The sequence below is a fragment of the Trachemys scripta genome, chromosome 1, assembly GCF_013100865.1.
Source record: "Trachemys scripta elegans isolate TJP31775 chromosome 1, CAS_Tse_1.0, whole genome shotgun sequence".
Taxonomy (NCBI): Eukaryota; Metazoa; Chordata; order Testudines; family Emydidae; genus Trachemys; species Trachemys scripta.
Genome location: NC_048298.1, coordinates 97,521,392 through 97,546,931, shown reverse-complemented (window position 1 = coordinate 97,546,931; position 25,540 = coordinate 97,521,392). Strand labels below are relative to the sequence as shown.

Below are 25,540 nucleotides of genomic sequence, written 5' to 3'. Positions count from 1 at the left end.
AATGGGCCATCCAGCAGGCTAGGCAGAGCTAACACCAACTTGTCTGGGATGTTTCCCAGAAGCATAGCATAAATTTGAAATACGGACAGTATAGAGCCAATATTCATAACTTCAACTACAAAATTGATACACACATATAGACAGCATAATTATAACCAGCAAACCATAACCTTGTCTTAGACACCTCATTTGACCCCCTTTATACAAGATTTGGTGCCACTACAGGACTTTGGTTGCAACCATGTTCTATATGGTCCCAGATTATATCAATAACATCACAACAGGCTACTGGGCTAGATGAACCATTGGTCTGACCCAGGATGGCCATTCTTATGTTCTTAATGAGATACTTGGTGGGAAAAAGGATTCTAATATTATTTTAATGATCCCACTAGCTCAGTCACTGGTTTGGGAGTCAATCTTCTTAAAAAACATTGAGATAGCGTTGTGGTGGGCCCAGAACCACAAAGGTATTTAGGCTCCTCATTTCCACTGAAATCAATGGAAGTTAGGAGCCTAAATATTTTGTGGGATCAGGGCCATACAGCTTAGACAATTGCAGCTCTTTTATTAGGGTCCTTCAGCAGGGATCATACATTGGATAAAATTACTTGAAAATACCTTCACCAAGATTTCAACATAGAGTGAAATGCCTTCTTATATTTCACCTTTATAGAAGCTGGTTTTTTTATTAGTGATTAGGGCACTTCATAGACTTACTACATGTTACTGAATTTATCACACCCTATCTCCCTCCTTTGTTTTCATGATGCTGAGGCAATCTGTGCAATGTAATAGCGCAAAATACCAACCAGTATGATGCATTTGCAACCTTTCTTTTTGTTTTGCAGAAATTCCTAAGGATACAACCTCCTGTCCTGCTCCTTTGAGAATGCTGTGGCATCACAGGAAAAAAAGAGAGCCATGTATCTAATGGTTTTATACTGCTGCCTATCACTGTAATATGAGTGCCTCCCATGTAAAGGTGGTTAGCAATAATGAAGATCCTAGTGGACTTTGTGGAGCCTCTGATTCTTCTCCCTTTTCTCAAGAATGCTATCTGATGTTCAAAATAAGTGATTGTTTGTTGTTGCACAGCAGTCCTCAACATCTGGACAAGCTTTTCACACTGATAGAAATTAAGGATCTCTCCAAAGCATTTTTAAGTCAATGAAAAGACTTCTAGTTTTCCATTGACTTCAATAGGCAAGCTTTTGATTAGGGCCTTAAATTAGAGTCTGTGTCCAGGAAAAGTTACAGGGTCCAACTGGTTCTCCTTTGACTTTTATAATACCCATGCAATGCTTTCCTGTGTCTATTTTATTATTTAAAAGCGACACCATCAATTATCATTTATTATGCAGATTAAAGTAGAGCTCAAAATGTGCTAGGCATTTTCCAAACACAGAGAAAGAAACCAGTCCCTTTCCTGAAGAGTGTACAGTTTAGGCAAAGATGAGCAAAGGCTGGGAGAAACAGATACACATACAATCAAAGGGATCAAGGTGATGATAGTCACATAGATTATTAGTTACATGATTGTAGTTTAAAAAAAAAAAAGTTACACACACCACGTTTTCTTCCCCACACCCTCCCTCCACAATTCAGCTCTCTCATTTTTATACCACAATTCCCATCTTAAATTCCAATGTTCTCATGCGTCTTCTCAACATTTGACCCCTTACCTTCATGAAAATGAGCAGTTAATTCATGCAAAGAACAACTTAAATAGGTAAGTAGGTGCCTTTAGTCTGCTTTATTATAGGTATCACAGAAAAAATAGTTTTTTTCTGGAGGGATTTAAATGAGGAGAGTACAGTGGCTTTGGGCACCAGCTCAGAAGTATTTGATGTGTAGGGGATGGTGTGAAAAAAGCATTGAGACACTTGTGGGAAAAACAGACAAACAGGGTGATGAAACTGACCTAACTGGCAGAATAGAGAGGACGACAGGGCAGCAAGATAAGAGTCAAGGATAGATAAGTAGGGAGGAGCAGAGTTATGTAGGACCTTGGAGGTGACCACAATGAATTTGCTGCGATAGAGAAGGGAAATGACAGGATTCAAAGCGGGGGCTTTCACTGTCCCCCCTTTATAGTCAGATGCAGCCATATTTTCATTGATTTTGGGCACCTCTATTTTTGCATGTCTTAAGTTGGGCTCCCAAAATCATTGGCCACTTTTAAAAATGTTGCTTTTAGTTTCCCCTTTTGTTCCTGTAGGTCTTTCTCACAGCAACCTGGGAGCGATTTTTCTTTTTCTAATAAAGGACTGTGATTGTGAAACCACAAAAATTATCAAGTGATACCAGGGCAGGTGCAGTATCTTATGCTACTTTTAACTTATTTTTTTGAAACTGATGAAATGTCCATTTGATGGTGTCCCTTTGAAGACTTTGTGGGGCTTGGTGGAGTAGAATGGCAACTACTGAGAATGATTTTATATCCCTAATTCTATATAAACCATATTCCTTGAATGACTGTTCTAGTTATTACCCTTTATTATAATCATTATTGCTATTATAGGCGAGTGAATGCAGATATTAACTGTAAAATCTCGGTGATCATTCTCATTGCTAGATCAGAAGCACTGCTTCATTTATAAGTGCCCTGTAATAAAGTCATCTTAATTAAATGAAGATAGCAGTTTATGCATTTATAGATTTAATTATTTTAACTCCACATTATCATTCTTTTGTCTTAGAAGTCATTTAACAGGGTGGGCCAGAGGTTTCCATTTAAAATATATGGCTTTGATAAAAATATTTTGCCTGTTGGTTTATCCACTTTGTACAAAATGAAATGGCTTTACCCCTTGGGGTTTTAAATTAGATATAGGTCAGTATACTTACATACCAGATTTAAGTCCCAATCCTGCAAACCCCTATGCACGTGAATATGTTTATGCATGAGAATACTGATGAGTTCAATGGGACTACTCCCAGTGTGAGGTTATTTATATGAATATCTGTTTGCAGGATTGTGGCCTTAGTCAACAAAAGTGTTTCAGAAATTCATGTGTAATTTTTTGATACTCGAAACTCCAATTAATGTTGGAGATTGGATTGTAGGATGGGAGCATTGTACAGCATTTGTAATGGGAGTGGCACAAGTCATCCATGCAAACAGACCGGGATTCTGGGAGATTATACCACTTGAGCATGGAGGTTATTCCACCACCATGGAAGTGTAAGTCATATTTTTAATTGTTCACTTAACTCCTTTGAGCATGGTTCCCCCCCCCCAAAGTAGGGATATTTAACTTTTAAAATGTATTTTGCAATGTGCTCTGTTCTAATTCCATGTCAGTTTGCAATATGCTTCTTGAGCTGACCTGCTACAGCTCCAGTTTAGTAGTAGTTTCTGCTTATTTTTATATTGAAGAAAATCCCCCTCCCCCACACCTTTACTCAATGCCTTATTTTAGCTGCATTGGTCTTCCAGGGAAATTGAGTATTATCTTTTACTTCTAAGACACCTCTTGTCTGTGGTATCTATGGTATGTAAAGCAGTTTGAGGTATGCTTGACTAAAAATTAGGGCTGTCGATTAATCACAGTTAACTCACGCGATTAACTCAAAAAAATCAATCACGATTAAAAAAATTAATTGTGATTAATCACAGTTTTAATCGCATTGTTAAACAATAGCTTACCAACTGAAATATTTTTTGATATTTTTATACATTTTCTAATATATTGATTTCAATTACAACGCAGAATACAAAGTGTACAGTGCTCACGTTATATTATTATTTTTTATTACAAATATTTGCACTGTTAAACAAAAGACATAGTATTTTTCAATTCACCTCATACCAGTACTGTAGTGCAATCGCTTTGTTGTGAAAATGCAATTTACAAATGTAGATTTTTTTTGTTACATGACTGTGCTCAAAAGCAAAACAATGTAAAACTTTAGAGCCTAGATGTCCACTCAGTCCTACCTCTTGTTCAGCCAATCGCTAAGACATTAATTAAATTAATTAAGTAATAAGGTCACAAGGGAGCTGCCCCTCATCAGCTGCTCAAGACTGTGGATTTGGGCACAGGTCAATTCACTAAACAGCTGCTGTGATTCCCCCGCCACATTTCTCCTTCCAGGGGCGAGATCAGTTTATTAAACAGCCTGACCTAAAAAAAAAAAAAAATCAAAGTGGAGCCAGGAGGCGGCCGGGCATCATGTCCATCACTCGGTAGCTGAGGCGCGTCCGCCAGCAGGGGTCGCCTCACGCCCTGGAAATCCGCTCCAGCGCTGCAGGCACCTGGGGCTGGGTTTGTTCGCAGCTCTATTGCTATCGCAACCGGAGCTTCGTCTCGCAGGAGAGGGACGCGCGGGTCCCGCCAGCCAGAGCGCGCAGCTCCCTTGCCTGCAGCCGGGGCTTCCCCTGCGTCCTTGTCTGGTGCTGGCCGAGCAGGCCTGGCAGAGGGCGCTGCCCCTCCCTGGGAGCCGCTGGAGGAGGATGCGCTCAGAGCCGCGCCATGGGGAGCTCGGTGAGGAAGGGCAAAGCGGTGCTGCCGGCAGAACAGGCTGCCCGCCCCAGCAGGGAGCAGCCCCACCGAGCAGGTAGGCAACTGCCCCTCGGGGGACCAGGCAGCAGCCGGGCAGGGAGGTGGTAGCAGGGAGCGGGGCTTGGCTCCCGCAGCAGAAAGTTCGCTCTGCCCGTGCCAGGTGGCAGCCGCTCCCCAGCGCCTCCCCATCTACTCGCGTCTCTCCTTACCGGGGCCTGCCTGGCCAAGCCAGGGCGGGGGCTTCCGTGGAATCCTGTGATTTTTCTTCTGTGTGAGTATCGGCCAAGATGTTCAGCCCTGCCACTGGCTAGTGATTTGGGGTGCCCATCTTCATAGATTGGGGCTGAATCTGCAGAAGGTGCCAAGTGCCATGGAAATCAAGCCCGTTTAAGATGTCCTAACTGAGCTAGGTGCCCCAAAATAAAAGCACCCCAAGTCACTAGTTGCTTTTGAAAATCTTGGCCTTGTACATAGATTAGGTGTGAGTCTCTGCATCTATATAAGTAACTATATATAGACCATCTTTCTACATGTCTGCCTAATAATACATAGTTTGCAGTCATTTACTCAAAGTACTTGACAAATGCTAATTAATCGATAGCTCTAGTCCATAAACTGACAATGAAACACTTCGATTTTCTGGTAAAAGAATTTCATAAGTCTCAGAAACTGAAGCTAAAAATTGTGTGTTGGGGGAGCAACATAAAATCAAAAGCTTTGTAGCTATCTTTCTGCTTTAATTCCCTCTTCTAACTCTGACTCAGGACTTCTTATACTGGGACTTTTTAGGTACCTGTGTACGTATTTTTGTAAAACGTAGACTGTTTAAAGAAGTAAACATGTGACTGCAGACAAGACTTCAGTAATAATATATTTCGAAGATTTAACTTGAGAAATTGAATTGTTTTCTGTGATTGTTTAAACTTATCAAAATCTTGATCTGGTTTATGTGAAATGAAGATGATGTGATTGATTCAATTCCTATCTATTTATGGCCAGATTCTGACAACCTGTTGGTTGGTTCTGTTTTTGTACAGCACTCGGCACAATAGGGACCTGGTCCATGAGTGGGACTTCTAGGTACTTCGATAATACAAGTAATTAATAATAATAAATTATGTTGAGTAGTACTTTACTCCATTAATAAACTAACTTAAATCGGTGGGGCTAGTCAGGGAGGACAATGCCAATGAATAAAGACATCAAAATATAGTGATTAGTATTTACCAGCATGGTAGCACTAGTCACTGAGTGCAAGATTCCTTGAGTACGTGTCCATATCACAGACATTCTTATCACCATAAATGGCACCCTGGTAGCACTCACAGCAGAGAGGGCAAATTTTGAAGTGATATGAAGACTGAATTGCTCTCTCACCCTTAGAGAGAGTCCCTCCAATCCAGGGTAGGACTGAGGCAACTAGCAGTGCAGTGTGAAGAAGCTTGCACTTCAGCTGTCCATTTTGTATTTGTTTTATGGATAAATCAAAGTCAGGACTTCCATCTTCAGTGCTATCAGCTTGGCACTTAGCATGAAGAATACATTCACTAAAAAACTGTCAAAAGTGATTTAAAAATGTAAAGGGTTTGAAATGCTGAATGGCTGGGAATTAAAAAAAAAAGAAGAAAAAGCTAAGCATGTCTAGAGTAAACTAAAAGCCATTTTAAATATGTAATATTTTAATAGGGCATTCAAGGCTGAAGGAAACTTTTAAAACATTGCATATTTTTGGACTATGGAAAGTTTTTAATACACAGCCCTCACTTCCTCAAAGTTGGATATGGGTTGTTTGGTTTTTGTTTTATTGTTGCCATAGAGCATTTTTGTATATATGATACCTGGAGAATTGTCAGGACTAAAACACTTCTGTAAAATAATGCTACATTGAGCCGTTAAGCTCAGTTCTATATGAGAAGCATAGTGAAGCTGTGCTGCTCAGACAGTCACAATTCCTCCATCTTCTCTAGCTTCCCCACTTGCTCCAGATGGTAGGTAATTACTTTACCCCTTTTGGGGATGAAGAAGATCTCTCTCTGTAATCCTGGCAAACTCAACACAGATTGGAGGTTATGCTTGCAAGTTGTGATCCTTGCTACTGAATGGCGAAGAATTGCACATCTCCTAGTATATTTATTACCTTGTCTCGCCCATCCCCACCCTGACCTGCTTGTTAGTCTCCTCCATCTGTTATATCTTACCTTTTAGGTTATAAACTCTTTGGGTCAAGGACTGTAATTTATGATGTACAATGCCTGGCACAATGGGGCAACCTGTGTGTGGTCATACGTGCTACCATAATATAAATGTTTAATAATAATCTGCTGGCTGATGGATTTGAGAGGGGTCACACAGGTCCATACTCTATACCAGAGGTTCTCAATCTTTTTGTTTCTGAGCTCCCCCCTCTCCCCCCCAGCATACAATAAAAACTCCATGGCCCATGTGTGCCATAAGGTTTTCTGCATATAAAAGCCAGGGCTGGCATTGGCGGGTAGCAACCAGGGCAGCTGCCTGGGGCCTCATGCCACAGGGGCCACCATGAGGCTACATTGCTCAGGCTTTGGCTTCAGCCCCAGGTGACAGAGCTCAGGGCCCTGGGCTTCAGCCCCATGCGGTGAGGCTTTGGCTTTCTATCCTGGGCCCCAGCTAGTCTGATGCTGGTCCTGCTTGGTGGCCCCCCTCAAACCTGCTCACAGCCCCCCTGGAGGCTCCGGACCCCTGGTTGAAAACCACTGCTCTACCGTATGCATTTCTCCTTGCTATCATGGGGTGGAAAGAGGGGAATATTGGACTTGCAGTCTCTCCTATCTCCACTCACACTTGGAGCTGCAATCCAGGAGGGTCCTTACTGCCTCCTGTGGCTGGTCCAGGGCACAATCTAGCTTTAAATAAAATTCCACAATACTAGACCATGGATGCAGAGACATTCAGAAAAACAGCACTATAGTGGTTCTAGGTATTTCATTTGGTCTTGACAGCAAAAAAACAAATGTCACAAATCTTCATTTATTTAATCTGAGCAAATTTTCATAATTTTATGATTAACCCCATAGGAATAGGTATATATTTTTCTTCTTCCCATGGGCGAGATTGTGCCATAGAAAGTAGTACCTTAATGTGCTAAGAGCCACACTGAAATCTGGTAAAGTGCTGGTCATTGTGAGTAAGGGTGGGAGAATCTGGGCCACAATTGCATGGCCGTTAACAAATACATTAAACTGTCAAGTCCCTTCTCCATGGAGCAACAACTGAAGGGTTGGTCTACACACAGAAATTGCACCAGTTTAACTAAATCTGTTTCTAAATCAATTCAGTCAAACCAGTAATCAAATTAAGCTAAATCCATATAAGGCACCCATAAACCAATTTAAGAACGTCCTCACAAGGAGGTTGCACTGGTTTAGATAAATCAGTTTAGAAACAGAATTTAGCAATTTCTGTGTGTTGACCAGCCCTAAGACTCCGATCTTGCAAACAGATGTGCCAGTGCATCTGCTTACAGGATAGGAGCCTATAGGAGACTCAACATAGCAGGGGAGGACAAATGGAAGGATGAAGTTTATTTTACTGTAAGATATCATCAGACATGCCTGTTGTTGTGGATGTATCTCTCTAAGTATCATTTAAAAAAAATATACCAAAATCTGAGCCAGTTTCTAAAATTAAGGGCATGGTAGAAGTCAGCATTGGAAGTTTTTATCCTAACTGGAATAACCAAAATCTATTGAACTGCTTAAGGTGATGCTGTCAAGCCAGTCCTACTGTGCTTGTACATGCAGAGCAGAGGGTTCCCACAGTAGTAATTAGGGAATCAAAGGAACATACTGACGTTCCCACATCTCAGGTTACTATTAAGGTATGACTTGACAAGCAAAAACAATCCCACCTAGTTTACAACCCTAACACAACTACGAATGTTTTAGTCTGAATCTAAGCATATGTCTACACTTCAAGCTGGGGGTTTGACTCCCAGGTCGAGGAAACATACCCATGCTAGCGCTGATCAAGCTGGTGTGCTAAAAACAGATTGCAGCTGCAGTGGTAGCGCTGAGAGCAGTCCTTTATTTCCTTCCTTTTCCAAAACCCCTAGACTGTTGTCATGGAAATCAAAGTAATGTTACAAATTCAGAATTACAGCTTTCATGTTAAGATCAAGAAAGATATTAAATAAAAAAAAACGCTGCCAGTAATTAGCAAAATTGGCAAGGAAAATTACGACTATCACCTGAAAGGTAAATTTATTTAAGAAAAAAATGTTATAGTATATTATAATTTTCCTAGTACAACATTGCTCTTTAAAGGCAGATGCTCTTCTCTTTACTCCTGCTTTTATACCATGGTATTGTAGAGTTTTCAAACAGTAAGTGGTTTACTGTACCATATAATATATATTATTTCTGTTTTTATTTGCTTTTTAAATGTATAACCTATTACATAAAAATACACTATATTCAAGGAACATTAAGGTTGCAAAGTCAAGCACTCAAGAGTTATGAAATGCTAGAATTAAGGTTGCCTGTGCTACTTTAATTCAGCCTTGTTGGGAGTATGCACTGTGATAGTGTCTTTAATTACATCTCTCAGCCCTGATCAAATTCATCCTGCTGGATGCTCACCAGACTGCCCTGTTTCACATTCTAGGCATGTGTGCTTTTTTTTTTTTTAAGCTCCCCTGCATCCCAGTTCAGTTTCAGCCTCTCTCTCTCTGGCCTCTCTAGCGTACTTCCTGGGCAAAGACGCTGTCTATGGTATCCCCAGCTCTCCGCAGACAAGCTGGAGGATGCATTTATCCCATTGCTGTGTTCGGGCAAGATCTGTTCAGGTGCTTATAGTCTAACAACCATCCTATTCAGAGACAGCCACTCAGGCACCCCTCCCTGTGTCCTTGGTGTTAAGGTGTTTGAGGCAGGTATACAGTAAAGAGAATCATAAGGGCTTAAACATACAGAGTTCATAATCTCAAACAGAATTCCTAAACTATACAGAGAAAAATTCCCCAAATCATCACACATGATTAAGGCTGCGAGTCTGTCATGGAAGTCACAGATTCCGGGACCTCTGTGGCTTCTGCAGCCGGTAGGTGTGGCTGACCCAAGGGCTGCCCGAGTAGCTGGCCAGCTGCACCCTCCCCTCCCCCCAGCAGCGGCGGCAGTCCCTGGCTGCTGTCCCCTCTGCGCTAACACCAGCGGCGGTAGTCCCAGGACGCTGCTCCTCCCCCGAGCAGCAGCGGGCACCCGGGAGCCTTCCCCCCCAGCACCAGCGGGTGCCCCGGAGCCCCCCCTCCAGAGCAGCAGCTGTGCCCCTGGGACCCCCCCAGAGTACCCAAGATTTAGTCAGGAGTATATAGTACAGGTCATGGACAGGTCACGGGGACGTGAATTTTTGTTTATTGCCCGTGACCTGTCCATGACTTTTACTAAAAATACCCATGATTAAATCTTAGCCTTACACATGATCACATACTATATTGTCCATAGAATCTCCCTCTCCTCCCCCCCAGCTCCATGTCCTCATCCCAGTTTTGTCTCCCCTATCTCCCCCGCCTCCACATCTCAGTCCAAATTTGTGAGGTGCTGAGTGCCTTCTACTTCCATTGACTTCAGTAGGAGTTGAGGGTTGGGCTCTTGGGACTCAATTCCTTGTCACTGGTGTGCATGGAAAGATTCTAATTGGAATCTTGGAATGAGTTTGGTATCCGGCCCTTTGTGGGTAGAGTTGCAAAGTATTGTTACTATTAAAAATCACTTTTGCAGATTTTCTTGTGCTAATAATAGCTGGCAGAGCCCCAAAATCCAGCACAACTTCATGGTATAAAGATAAGAGGCCCAAATCACTGCTGTATTACTCTATGTTTATGCCAGTGTAACTGTACTGAAATCAATGAAATTACATCAGCGTAAAACTGGAGTAACTCATTGACGAATTCGGGCCAAATTCATTTTTTCTCTCTTTGTGCTGTTTCCTGTAAACATTTCTGCCATATTATTGTATGTGTGGACTTTTAAAATATAACATAAACAATGCTTCATAGCTGTGTTCACATAGCATTACTGTTGATGGATGCAAGCTTGCAGACTCTGGGTTCAATTTTGCCCTTGCTTACATCAGTGCAATCTTAGGCCTAGTCTGCATTTAAAGTTTAGGTTGATTTGGCTGTGTCACTCAAGGGTGTTAAAAATCAACACCCCTCAGAGACATAATTGAGCCAATCAAAGCCCCAGTGGAGACACCACTAGGTTGACCTGGCTACCGTCTCTCGAGGGGGCAGATTTTCTACAGCAACAGAAAAATCCCTTCCATTGCTGTACCAAGTGTCTACACTACTGCACTACCGTTGCACAGCTGCAGCACTTGTAGTGTAGGCATACCCTTAATGACTTCAGTAGTAACTGAGAGCAGGATTTATCCCTTAGTATATGAACTGCCAGCACATTTTCTTGCCAGCCTAATGCTCATTCTGTTTGCATGTTTTTTTTTTATTCCTGTGTGTTTTGTTCAGCCTTGTTAACCTAAACTCTTGAAGAACTTTATTTCACATTTGTTTTAACCCAGATAAGTCAGATGGCATAACCACTTTTAAATGATTTCTGAATAGATGCATTTTGTAAGTTGGATGATGAAAAAATTGGAGGAAACTGTTGTGACAGCGCAACTCTTTAGTGACGTCAGGGCTCGGCATTTCTCCCTCTGGCACTGGGGGAGCCTGGGGTAAATCAGTCCTACTCTGGAGGTTTAGTTCTTCACCTTGGCTTATTTACAATATTTACAGAGGAGGCCCGAGGTTTGGCCTTAGGGCTTCTTTAAACAAACAAACACACAAACAAACAAACAAACAAACAAACAAAAAAAGCATTTCCTAATTCCCACTGGAGTATGCCTCTTCATATGCTGGCTACCAATCGCCAGCCACCCTCTCTAACCTATTCTGTGCCCAGCTATGTTGGGAACCAAAGTCCTCCTCCCCAAACAGAAATAAGCACATTTCCCTTATAGAGAAAAACAGCTCGTATTTGGAAAAGCCTCCCCCCTCACTGCATGCAGTCTTTCTACTGCTTCCTCCCCTCACCCTCACTGGAAGAGATTTCTAAAGGTCACAGGCTGTCCTTAATTAGATTCAGGTGTTTATAATTAACCTGAGGTAACCTTTTCCAGGTCATATTAAAAGGACTTCAATCATTCTAAGACTGATATACCTGCCTTCAACCACATATTTATCCTTTTATAGATAAGCACAAGAGAAGAGGTGCTCATTAATGGAGGTACATTACTATAATGCTCTCCTAATAGAAATGAACAAGCTGTTTACATTTTAAATTGCTGAATGAGATATTTAAGTTATTTTAAAGCTTATTTTTATGTTTTAGTACAAATTAAATGAAGGTGAAATACATGCCATAGAAAATGCACTGATATTTCTGCATCATGTGTACTGTATTGAACAAAAGGATTTTATTCACTTTGTTTTATTCTGAATATTGTCATGTCTTGAATTTAATAAAGTTATAATATACCACCGTTTGAGAACTGTCAGGTCTGCCTTTGTCATGCGGCTAAAATCTGACAGCTTCTAGATTGCAAATCTCTAGGATTTGGACTCTCTTCTACGGCTGACTCATTCTACACTTCGCCTCAAAACACTTTCAGAGATGCTGGGACACTACCTAGGAAAGCTTGGTTTCCTTTGACCACATTCACTTTTGATACTTGGTTTATGGTACTCTTCATTTTGTGCAAAGTACTTCCTTGTGTTTGCTTGTGATGTTCTGTGTCACTAAAATGCATAGTAAATAATAGATAGAGATGGTGCAGGAAGGAATAGTTTTACTAGTGTGCATGAGGCAGTGTTGTTTAGTAGATAGAGCAGTGGTCTAGGACTCAAGATTCTATTCCCAGCTCTGCTTGGTGACCTTGGACAAGTCACTTCAGTCCTCTGTGTCTTGGTTTCCCCACCTGTAAAATGAGGATGATGATACCGAATTCCTAAGCACTTGGGGCTAGATTCACAAAAGTTTTTAGATGCCTAAGTCCCAGTTTTAGGCTCTTTAGTGATCCACAAAACTGTTGGACTCTGTAGGCGTCTAAAAAGGCTAATTTCATTCTGAGTATTAACAGTAGTGTCATGTGGAAGACATGGAAGTAATTGTCCCACTGTACTCAGCACTGGTGAGGTCTTATCTGGAGTACTGTGTTCAAGTCTGGGCACCATACTTTAAGTAAGATGGGGGCAAATTGGAGAGAGTCCAGAGGAGAGCAACAAAAATGGTATAAGGTTTAGAAAAGCTGACCTATGAGGAAAGGTTAAAAAAAACCCGGGGAAGCTTAGTTTTGAGAAAAGAAGATTGAGGGGGGACCTGATAGTCTTCAAATATGTTAAGGGCTGTTATAAAGAGGATAGTGCTCAATTGTTTTCCATGTCCACTGAAGGTAGGAGAAGTAATTGGCCTAATCTGCAGCAAGGGAGATTTAGGTCAGATATTAGAAAGTTTTTTCTAACTATAAAGGTAGTTAAGCTCTGGAACAGGCTTCCCAGGGAGGTTGTGGAATCCCCATTGCTATAGGTTTCTAAGAACAGGTTGGACAAACAACAGTCAGAGATGATTTAGGTTTACTTGGTCCTGCTACAGTGCAGGGGACTGGACTAGATGACCTCTTGAGGTCCCTTCCAGCCCTACATTTCTGTGATTCTATGAGAAGAGTGAGTGTGAGTGTGTGTGTGTCTGTGAGGTGGTGGGAACAGGCCAACCAACCAAAACATCTCCTTCCCAGAGCTGTGGAGGGAATACCCCCTGCCCCAGCTTGACCCTCCTCTTCTCCTCTCACACCTCACCCTCGCGCACACCAGTTTGATCATCTCTGGAACCTATGAGACAGAACCAGTTCACCACAAGAGATTGCCCACTAAACAGTGTATTTAGAGATTACAAATATTGCAGGATTTTTCTTGATAGAACCAAGATAGCAGTTAAGAATGGGGGCGGAGGGAACAGGATGACTAAGGGTAGATAAACGTCTGCCAAAGAGTTAAGGGGGTAACAGATTCATAGATTTCAGGGCCAGAAGGAACCATTGTGATCATCTAGTCTGGCCATAGAACTTCCCCAAAACAGTTCCTAGAGCAGATCTTTTAGAAAAACATCCAATGTTGATCTAAAAATTGTCAGTGATGGAGAATCCACCACATCCCTTTGGTCCAGTGGTTAATTACTCTCACTCTTAAAAAAAATTATGCCTTATTTCCAATCTGAATTTGTCTAGCTTCAACTTCTAGCCGTTGGATTGTGTTATATATTTCTCTGCTAGCTTGAAGAGCTCATTATTAAATATTGTTCCCTAGGTAGATACTTAGACTGTAATCAAGTCACCCCTTAACCTTCTTTTCGTTGAGCTAAATAGACTGAGCTTTTTGAGTCTATCACTATAAGGCGTGTTGTCTAATCCTTTAATTATTCTCATGGCTCTTCCCTGAACCCTCTCCAATTTATCAACATCCATTTTGAATTGTGGGCACCACAACTGGACACAGTATTCAAGCAGTGTTTGCACCAGTAACCTCTCAACTCCTACTCAAGATTCCCATTTCTGCATTCCAAGATTGCATTAGCTCTTTTGGCTACAGCGTCACACTGGGTTCTCATGTTCAGTTGATTATCCACCACAGCCCCCAAATCTTTTTCAGAGTCACTGCTTCCCAGATTATAGTCATCCATCCTGTACGTATGGCCTACATTCTTTGTCCCTAGATGTTTACATTAGGGATATAAGTAACATGTAAAAACAGTAACCATGTAACCGATTAAAATTCTATCGGTTACCCGGTTAAACATTTACCCGGGGAACTAGCGGTGCAGGGGGTGCTGCAGCACCCCCACATTTTACGTGGGGCTCTGCTGCCACCCCTGGGATCTCTGCTGCGGGTGCAGGGCGTGCCAGGATGTCGGGCAGCAGCAGAGCCCTAGCATAGGGTGGCAGCTGGGATGCCAGCCGTGCAGGGATGCCAGAATGGCGGGTGGCGGGGCTGGCAGCCTGGAGGAACCCCGGGCACGCGGGGCAGCAGCCGGGACCTTGGGTGGAGTTTAATCGTTAAGCTTGATGCTTATTGGTTTCTGTTATCAGCTAACCAGTTTACCGGTTAAACTCTTACATCCCTAATTTACATTTAGTCATATTAAAACACATACTGTTTGCTTCTACCCAGTTTACTAAGGAGTCCAGATTGCTCTCAATTGGTGACCTGTCCTCTTCATTATTTGCCACTTCCTGCAGACTTTTTCAGTGATGATTTTATGTTTTCTTCTACGTCACTGATACGAATGTTAAATAGCACAGCACCAAGAACCAATTCCTGCAGGACCCCATTGGAAACACACCCGCTTGATGACGATTCCTCATTTACATTTACATTTTGAAAGCTCTTAGTTAACCAGTTTTTAATCCATTAAATGTCTGCCATAAGAGCTAGTTGTTGTTGTTGTGGTTGCCCGGTTTTGTATTGACCACAATAACTATGAGCATCAAAGCAGGAAGCCCAGATATGCAGGTCATCTCAAACAAGTGACAATAGAGACTTTATAGAGACTAATCACATAGTTTGTTTAGGCCCCTTACAGTATGCTGCATCTTTTTATTCATGTTAAAATGATCTTCCATTGTTCAGAAGTACATTAGTTATATAAAAACAATAATTGATATGGGTATGTCCAAAAGATCCTGAAATGTTAGATTATATAATGGTTTGAATTTTATTAAATGTGAAATATATTTATATTTTAACTATTATTTGTATCTCTATGAAAGATAGTTTTCTATTACATTATATGTGTATTTGGTGCTTTACAAATAATTAAAAGACACAGTTCTAACCATGAGGAGTTCACAATTTTAGGACCCGATCCTGCAAACATGTACTCGTGTATGCAGTTTTTACACATACAAGTAATCCCATTTAGTTTGTGGGATTGGGTTCCAAATTCAAACATGACATGACAAGGATAAATAACAAATATTAGGGAGGTAATGGAAAGACAGGACAAATGATACCATTAGTTAATGTTTGTATGAAAATAGTCTGAAAATAGACTGTCCCAGATCCACAAAGGTATTTAGGCTCCTAACTGCTACTGAAATTGATGAATCAGATCCTAAGTGCTAAGAATGAATGTTGTTCCTATAGGATGGTTCTTATAAGTTATAACTAAATGTGTCATAAAGCTTTTTATGAGATCTATTATTAACATTTGTTATACTACAAAGCTATGGTAGTTCTATATTTAAGTTTATTTTAACCAGTTTTATTTACTTTAAAATAAAATGAGTGATGGAAATGTTCAGATACTGGAGTAAATCAGTATTAGTAAATAATTAGTAGTAGTAAATTCTGTCATTAAGAGGGGTATTATTAAAGTTTAGGAGCTATTGAATTAATTGCTACAACCTTGTTCTATACTAGGCTTGTGTAATTTATATTGTGAATGCTCTGGAAACATTTAAGATGAGCACATAATCTATTTACCCTCATGTAAAACATCTCCATTAACATTAATTAGAGCCTCATGACTAAATCCCCATATGCTTCACTGAAAACGTGGCACAGTCATGTGGGAAAAGAATATGATAAAGGTTTAAGTCTGTCTTGGAACATTGATGCTCAGCTGATGATGCTGAAGGCTCCAATTCTGAAATGAGGTCTGAATAGGTGGACCCCAGTAATTAAGTTCTACAAGGATTAAGGAATCTTCCTGCATGGATCTGATTGCAGGAAGAGAGCCAAATCCTGAAAGCTTGCCTCAGTTATGATTTCTAGGGCAAAAAATGTGAATGGTAAGGAGTCTTCATAAAATGTCATGCAGTGAAATCCTGGCCTCATTGAAGTCAGTGGGAGTTTTGCCATTGGCTTCAGTGAGCTCAGCATTTCATGCTCTTAGGCTGTGTCTACACTTGGAGTTAGGGGTGTGAGTCCCAACTCATGTAGACATACTCACGCTAGCTCTTTGAGGCAGCACACTAAAAACAGTAGCTGCGGTAGCATGGGCAGCTGTGAGTGGCAGCACAGGCTAGCCATGCCAAATATGTGCTCATGGGGTTCAGGTGGGTTGGTACTCAGGGCAGCTAGCCAGGGCCGCCCTGGGGGGGGCAAATGGGGCAATTTGCCCCGGCCGCCCAGAAGGGGTGGCCCCGCAGGGGCCCCCACAAGAGTTTTTCGTGGCCCCTGGAGCGGGGTCCTTCACTCGCTCCGGGAGCCCTGGAAAACTCTTGTGGGGCCTGGGCCCCCGGAGCTTCTTCTGCTCCGGGTCTTCGGCAGCAATTCGGCGGCAGGGAGTCCTTCCGTCCCGGAACCCACTGCTGAAATGCCGGGTCTTCGGTGGCCGAAGACCCTGCCACCGAAGACCCCAGGCCCCCTGAATCCTCTGGGCGGCCCTGCAGCTAGCCTACGCTGCCACTTTTGCTACTGCTATTGCTACTGCAGCTACACCGCTATTTTTAGCACACTAGCTTGATGCAAGCTAGCACAAGTATGTCTACATGAGCTGGGAATCAACCCCCCACCTCCAAGTATAATCATACCCTTAGACTTTGCCTGCTGGTGGGTGAGGGGGACAGAGAAAGAACAATGGAACCAGGTGACTAAAAATAGGGAATTGTTTTTAAAAACCCTTTGAAATAAATCATTAATATTTTAATTTCATCTGAACCTCTTATCAGCATGTCATCTTTATCATAATCCATTTTACAATCTGGTTTTTGGTTACTCCGCTTTGTTTTAATTTCTTATAGCAACAGAAGATTATCACCATGAAGCTCAGAATGCAAACAATGGACAAGCCATTACAGCTTCCTGCAAAAATAAAGATACAGACCTGCAGTTTAAAATACAGGCCTACATAGATAAAAACACTGTTATGATCTTCAGTAACACAGCGTGCAGTCTCTCTGCTAAGGTAAAATGTTAATTTTCACGCAGAGATATACAGAATTTGTCATATCTTACAAGTTCACTGTTCTTCATTTCACTAATGTAACTGAGTTGCAAGATCCCATTGACTTCAGCATGGCTCCACATGGGCACAGGAGTCTGTCCATGTGAAGTCATTTTCAAGATCCAGGTCTTAGTTGCTGTCTCCTCTACTTTTCCTAGACCAACCATAGCCAGAACCATCTTTCTATTTTTTTCCCTGCAAAGTGTACGTCTGGTCTCTAATCCCAGCTACAGATTGCTCCTGCGTCTGGCACCCATCCCGCTGTCCCTGACAAATATCTGGTCCTGACCTTCCAGCTCATAGGCCTCAATTCAGCAAAGTACTTCAGCATGTGCTTAAGTTTACTTTGTTTACTTCAGTGGGACATATTTAAGCAGATGCTTAAACCTAAGCATATGCTGAAGTGCTTTGCTGAGTGAGGGCCATAGAATGCTCTGTTTCCAGATGTTCTCCACCTGGAAATTAAGCCGCAAGGGCTACATTTTGGCTCTCAGCCCATTCATTCAGGGCCTGATCCTAAATTAGAGTTTTCCTACTGACTTCAAGGCTTTGGGTCAGGCTCTCAGATAGGTGACCCAGGTGAGATTTCTTATTAATTCTGGTGTAGAATTTATCATCTCTTTGTCAATGCCTCTTCTTGAGTTACCTTGCTTCTGTAATAACCTTGCTCTGCTATTTAGAGATTTCTTGAAGAGTTAATTTATCTAGTTTGTCCTTTGGAGAAAGAGAACTGTGAAGAGTAGTTTCTGCCTTTTTCATGTATTCATTGGGTTTGATTAACTAAGGATTATCTTTCTTTTAAAAGATGACCGCTTTTTCTTTCTGTTATGGATAAATTGTTTAACTCCTATGCAGGTTGAGAAGTTCCCAGAAGGAAATTCCCATCTACATAAAGATATTTCCTACTTATTATTTAACTACCTGCATATGCCTCTACATATTAATTGTATATTTTTACTCTAATGGATGTAATTAAAAAAGGATTTAGGTTTTCTCAAAGGGGAACAGAAGTTTTTATTTCAAGTTAATAAATCAATTTTAAAAATGATGGGCAATTGGAATAAGATTTTGTACATTAGAGTCTCAAGTCCAGGCCCACACATTAGCAGAGGGATTTATCTTAGGCTTGGTCTACACTACCCCCCTAATTCGAACTAAGGTACGCAACTTCAGCTACGTGAATAACGTAGCTGAAGTTCGAAGTACCTTAGTTCGAATTAGTTCGAACTTACCTTGGTCCACACTCGGCAGGCAGGCTCCCCCGTCGACTCCGCGGTACTCCTCTCGGCGAGCTGGAGTACCGCAGTCGACGGCGAGCACTTCCGGGTTCGACTTATCACGTCCAGACTAGACGCGATAAGTCGAACCCAGAAGTTCGATTTCCAGCCGTCGAACTACCGGGTAAGTGTAGCCAAGGCGGGAGCACAGCACCATTGTTCCTGTTAATTAGGGCTTCTGTTTTTCAGGATTTATTTTTAGCAATTTTTGATTCATTATTTTTAATTTAGCAATTTTATGTAGATGTCCAAAAATCAGGGCACTAAGGGGCTTTCTCTTTGTATATACTGTATGAAAAAAATATTTATTAATGTTCCTAGTGCACTTTAATGTAGTACGGTTTCAAACAGTGCATTACATGGACCAATTAATGCACAACACATTAGAGCAGTGGTTTTCAAACGTTTTTGGGGGGGACCCAGTTGAAGAAAATTGTTGATGCCCATGTCCCAGCAGAGCTGGGGATGAGGGGTTTAGGATGAGAGAGGGGCTCAGGGCTGGGGCAGAGGGTTGGGCTGAGGGTTGCGGGGTGGGGCCAGGAATGAGGGGTTCAGGGTATGGGAGGGAGCTCTGGGCTGGGGCAGGGGGTTCGGGTGTGGGAGAGGGTGAGGGCTCTGGGCTGGGGGTGCAGGCTCTGGGCTGGGGCTGAGGGGTTTGGGATGCAGGAGGGGCTCTGGTTTTGGGGGGGCTCAAAGCTGGGGCAGGGGGTTAGGGTGCAGGAGGGGGTCAGGGCTCTGGGCTGGGGTTGCTGACCAAAGCCGCTAGGTCCCAGTGTGCTGAGCAAGGCAACCCAGTGCCTTACATGCCGCGACACAGTAGTGGGTCATGACCTAAACTTTGAAAAACACTGCGTTAGAGTGCATTAGAAATCACCACCGTAGTGTGCATTGTTGCTCCATGTAGACAAGCCCTTAGATAGAAGTAACTATTTCCAGAGTTTTTCCAGTGTTTATTGAATAGGCACTGATTTCTTTTTTTTGTCAGTAGTGTTTTATTGGTGTTATCAGTTAAAACTGAAAACCAGAAGCCCTACTGTTAATGTACAGTATTTTCAACTGAATTCTAGCTCAAGTCATCCGACATCTTGCTCTTACTCAAATCAAGCTTAACTTTGGATGGAAGCAAGATTGGGCCCTAAGACTTTAAAAACCACAGAGTTGTGCTGTGGCTGTTCTGCTAAGATTATATCGTTCTAGTACTTGTGGTCAATAGTAAAATGAAACTTATAATGGATAGATAAGATACTACGAGTGTCTGACTTTCTCAGGGCATTGATTATAAGGACAGAGTGGCAAAAATGGAGGGAAAAATAAGACATATTGAACTTTGGTGTTCACCTCTATTTTTAAGGAGTCAGAATTAATGAATACCTTGCCTGACTAACTTCTAATTTGGCAGAACAATCTACCTCACTCCTCACTTACCAGTTATGAGGTTAACATGACTCCTTTTTAATGGATTTTAGAGGGCTCGTCAATGTTAAATTTATAACGAAAACTCAAGGCCAGATTTGACCCTGCATCTGAGTTCTGATTGGCTTAGGGAGATGAGTGTAATGGAGGAAGGGCATTGGGTAGCCAATTCCAGCTCCCTGATCCTGTGGGCCAGTTTACACTGGTCCCAGCCTCTGGATGAGTTAGAGCAGCCTTGGAACTGCTCTAACTTATACCAGTGGCGTGTGGCCCATAAGAGAACTTAGTGGAATTTCTTGTGCAAGACAGTAACTGCTCATCATTGTGAGTAAGGCCCAGTGTGTCCCAGAGACTGGCTAAGTGACTTGCGCAAGGACACAATGAGGTAGTGGCAGAGCCAGGAAGAGAACCTAGGACCTCTGAGTTTTTTCTCTAGCCATTCATCTACATTGCCTCTCAGTGGGAGGATTTTTATGGGCTAGATGTAGATAGCAGATAAGAGGATAGGTGGGTGGCCTAGTAGAGGGAAGAAGGAAAATTTCAGTGTTCAGTGCTTTGTATTAATGTCAATATTTATTCACTGTGCTTTATGCAGGTGAAGGAGCTGTTCAAATCCATGAGTGTTCCCTACTGTTCACTTGAACTAGACCAGACAGGTGAGGCTCTTTTGCAGTTGAGTTTTTTGTATGCAAATAAATATACTGAAAGTCTGCAAGCACCACAGTCTTTCTTAATATTTCCTGTGACTACTTCCTCATTGGCTGTATCTGCAAACAATGAGATTGCTGTTCTTCCTTGTAGTCTAAAGATGAACTTTTTTTGTATGCTCATGGGGAGCATAGATGTTCTTTTAAAACAGGTGAAACATTTCCTCACCCGCCTCCTCAGAACTGCCTACCATGTTAAAGCTACAGTCCCAAAGGGGATTCACTGCTGTTGTGTGTTTCATTCTGCTATAGCTATGGCTGGGATTTACAGGATGGTGTCGGAAAATGATAGTGATGCCCCCTTCCTCCTATGCTGCTTTTTATTTAATGTTTTAGCCCCTATGAGAAAAGGTGAGATGGTAGTGAAATTGCTTTTATATGTACAGTGCTTCTCAAACACATTAAACACAAGTAACTAAATGGAGAAGTGAGACTGTAAGTTCATGTAACAAGCACCTTCATCCATACCTACAGGGCTTGCTTCTGATCTCACTTATGATATTACAGTAACGCAACTCCTCTGACTTCAATGGGTTATTCCTGGCTTACACTGATGTCAGTGAGAGGCGTATAAAGTCCCTTGTGTGTACATTACACCCATTTAGATTATCTTTGACTAACCAACTTGCTCACTTTGGCACAGCTGACGATTGAACCCTGACTGTGGAGGCAAATGTGGCTCTAAACCACTTTCATGCTTCCTCTGGTCTCAGCAGAGCCAGAGATTGGGTCATCCCCCTGACACAAGATAGACTATCCACAGGGCTACTCTCATTTATGGTAGTTTAGGCTACAATGGTCCTTTGACCAGGGATCAGTGCAGTGTCACCCAAGCCAGCCCTGACCCATCTCCTGCAATAGGGTTGAGGGATGGCAGAAGCTACTGGCATAAAGCCAACATAGCTGCCCTCTGCAACAGCACAAAGAGCAATTATTGTAGCCATGATCTAGTCTTACGATTTACATCCACTCATCAAGGTGTAGCTTATGCACATCAGCTTTGAATTTGGCCCACTGAACTTGAGTAGGGTGACCAGACAGCAAATGTGAAAAATCGGGATGGGGGAGGGGGGTAATAGGAGCTTATATAAGACAAAGACCCCAAAATTGGGACTGTCCCTATAAAATCAGGACATCTGGTTATCCTAAACTTGAGTCTTTTGGACTCTAAGCAGATGTAACCCATATTGCTGAGGTTCTAGATGATAGGAGTAAAGCAACTGGCACATCATTGTTAAAACGAGGCATTTGTTTTAAGTTGTCTCTTCCAGATTGTTAGAGTAGTAGTAGAGTAGCTAATTTTTCAGTCAAATTCTTTCTTATGTAAAGGTTCTCTTGCTGATTCATGCCAATGCAAATCAGCAGAAAGTTTCTGCTTTGTGACACGGAGAGCAAATTCTTACTTAAATCAACAAAGACATTTGCCTTGAAGTGCATTTCTTAGATCTGCATGGCGAGTACTTGGAGGGTTTACACCTACCACTCTTTCTTACGTAAGCAACAGTTGCTTTTTTCCTTACACAGACATTAGTCTGAATTCTCAGGCGGGGCCTTAATGTAAATGAGAATCAGGCCCTCCGTGTATTACTCCCTTTTACTCTTGCACTTAATATTGAATTTTGTTTGGCTTTTTAATAGTGTAAAGAGTTGCTTGTTTTTTTTATAGTATCAGATTGTTAATGGACCTGTGCAGGGGGCACAAGGGCTGGGGTAAAAGCTCCTTGTGCTTTTCTCCCCTCATCCTGCTCCACTGAGCTACCACAAAGGGGGCAGGCACAGGAGGGTAGAGTCTCTGCATGGGCCAGCAGGTGAGCCCAGAAGTGAGGAGAGCACACACTGCATGCATTTCAAGGGGGGCAGAGCTGCAGCGTGCACTCTCTGATAACCCCAGGAAGAATTCCTCCTGGGCTACCATTGCAGCATAGTCCCTCCTTACCCATTCAGTGCAGGGTTGTGCCTTTAAGACACGATCCATCTCAAAGTGCTGTTAACATTAATGTATATTTAGTGACAGGGCGGGGGAGTTTCATATTTTTTTTAATGTTACAGTGTGCCAGATGTGGTCCAATATCATGGCCCAACCAGCTTTTTATGGGTTTTCCTAAAGTTGTGGGCCATATAGTCACCTGGTGCAAATTAGCACAGCTCCACTGACCTCATAATTTCATTAGAGCTATGCTGGTTTACACCAGCTATGAGAGTGGCCCTAAATGCCCTCTGGCTCAGAGACGGATCCAAATGTGCTAGATGTGAGATCCAAGACCTGCTTGTGGATGTTGCCCTGAGGAATATGCTAGTTTATCTGAGGGAAAATATTGATTCACCAACTCTCTGCATTATTGTAATTACCATTAATGGAAGAGATTATACTGAGTGTTTGCCAGAACAAACACAGGATATGAAAAGCACTTCTTTGCTTTGTCATTCATCTCTGGCAGTTTGCCCAGTGCAACGAGGGAGTGGCCGAGAAACTATGAATTTATGACTAAGTTCCCCTGGTAGATACTTGGGGTGACTAGAGGTATTTGTATACAATTTGCCTTGTCCAACCAACATATTTTTATCTAATTTCAGAGTATAGTTTTACATGAACATTCTTGAAGCTGTTTAAACTTGTTAAAGGAATACAACATAAGATTCATTTGTTTAATGTCCACCGAACTCTGGCTTTTCGTAGGGTGTTTTTTTTTTGTTTTGTTTTGTTTTTGGCAGGGGGAATGGTCTACCTCAATACAAATCCTGGGAGGTATTCAAAAACTGAGTCCCAGTATTCCTCAGCATGTATTGGTGTCGGCTGCTGTCCTGTCCCCTCGACTCAGGAAGGATTAAACACGACACTCTAAGTCTGTTCAGTCCCTTTCCTCATGGCACCATTTATTGGTTGCACTGACAATTTTTAGCAAACCCTAAAATCAAACAGTTCAACATAAATCCAGCAGCCACCCTTCCCTCAACCCGAGGGCTTTCTTGCCAGAGCCTCTCTGCACCTGGCAACATAGGTGCTGGGAGTGCTGCCTCACCCTCCGTCCTGAAGTGGTTTCCAGCATTTACAGGGTTTAGTGGCTCTCAGCACCCCCACGATACAAACTGTTCCAGCGCCCTTGCCAGGCAATTCTTCCCCAGTCTTCCTATGGACCAGAAACGGCCAAAGTTACTGACCCTCCAAGCCGCATACAACAAACTTCAGAAGTTCAAGAGCTAGGGCCCAGCTGCCAGGGCCTGGGGCTTCTGCCCTGCTGGAGGCACCTGCCGGGCACAAGGCTTCAGCCCTGCTCTTGCTGAAGCCCCGGCAGGTGTGCACTGTGAGGCTGAAGCCCTGCTGGACAGAAGCCCCTACCCCACCATCCTGCTGCAAGGCAGAGGTCCCGAGCTCTCCTCACCCCCAAGTCTGGTAGGTGGAGAATGGGGGAGGGAGCATGGGGGCCTCCAAGAGCCACACTTTAGCTGTAAAAGAGCCTCATGTGGCTTGTGAGCCACAATTTGGCCACCCTTACTATAGACTATCTTCCTGGGAGTCCCCCTGCCACAGGAGCCTCCCTCTCAGTAGAGCTCTTCCAGCCTTGATAGAAGTCAGGTGCTCATCAGGTAATCACCTGACTTCTTCCTTCCCATGTGCTTCTGATAATTGCCTCCACCAGGCCCAAACACCTTTTCGTAGAGGGGCTCTGCCTCAAACCAGGCTGCCCCTTAAAGGGGCAGACTTTCCTGTTACAGTTGGTTCCTACATAATGTTTCCCCAAAATAAAATATTAAGACTTTAACATAATTAATAACAATACCTAGTGCTTACATGATATGTATTTTCAGAGCACTTTACAGACATTAGTTAATTATTTTTCACAATAGCCTTGTGAGGTAGGTGAGTATCATAGGCACCGACTCCGGGTGTGCACCGGGGCTAGAGCATCCACGGGAAAAAAACAGTGGGTGCTCAACATCCACCAGTGGCCCCCCGATCAGCTCCTTCCCCGCCTCACCCCCATGCCTCCCGCTCGCCGTGGATCAGCTGTTCAGCAGTATGCAGGAAGTGCTGGGGAAGAGGGGCGGAGCAGGGCTGGGGCAGGGCTGGGGCAGAAAGAGGTGAAGCAGGGCCAGGAAGAGGTGGGGTGGGGCCTTCGGGGAAGGGTTACAGTGAGGGCAGGGCTTGGGGTAGAGTAGGTGTTGAGCCCCCCAGGGAAATTAGAAAGTCGGTGCCTTGAGTGAGTATTATCCCTAAGTTACAGAGTAGGAAATGGAAATAGTGAAGTTAAGGGCCAGTTTTCAGTAAGTTGGTCTGTCTGCATATGATATGCGTGCACAATTGTATTTCTCCTTTGTGTGTTCACTACCAGATATGTATGCACATATCCAGGACAGGTGTGTGTCTAGCCATGTGCATGTGCAAACCAGAATTTGCACTGCACATCCTGTAGTCAGGGCTGGCTCCAGGCACCAGCCCACCAAGCTTGTGCTTGGGGTGGCACCTGGAGGGGGGTGGCGCGGTGCGGTGCTCTGGCTCCGGCTGCCGGGGAGAGCGGGGCCACGGCCAGGCTCGCCGCCCTCCTCCCAGGGCTCCGGCTGCCCTCCCCCCCGGGCCACCGGGGAGAGCGGAGCCCCAACTGGGGCTCGCTGCCCTCCCCCCGGCGCTCTGGCCGCCGGGGAGAGCGGAGCCCCGGTTGGGG

The 25,540-nt window shown here is 43.1% G+C and overlaps 1 protein-coding gene across 1 annotated transcript in view; it reads left to right on the top strand.

Moving 5' to 3' along the window:
- Positions 1 to 4,317: 4,317 nt before the first annotated feature.
- The window catches only part of TXNRD1 (thioredoxin reductase 1), a 58,714-nt gene continuing 37,491 nt past the window's right edge, over positions 4,318 to 25,540 (top strand). The window contains exons 1-3 of the mRNA XM_034778461.1: positions 4,318 to 4,563; positions 17,280 to 17,443; positions 20,768 to 20,828. Coding sequence (XP_034634352.1) covers positions 4,479 to 4,563; positions 17,280 to 17,443; positions 20,768 to 20,828 — 310 coding nt within the window. The 5' untranslated portion in view covers positions 4,318 to 4,478. The remainder of the gene's footprint in view (positions 4,564 to 17,279; positions 17,444 to 20,767; positions 20,829 to 25,540) is intronic.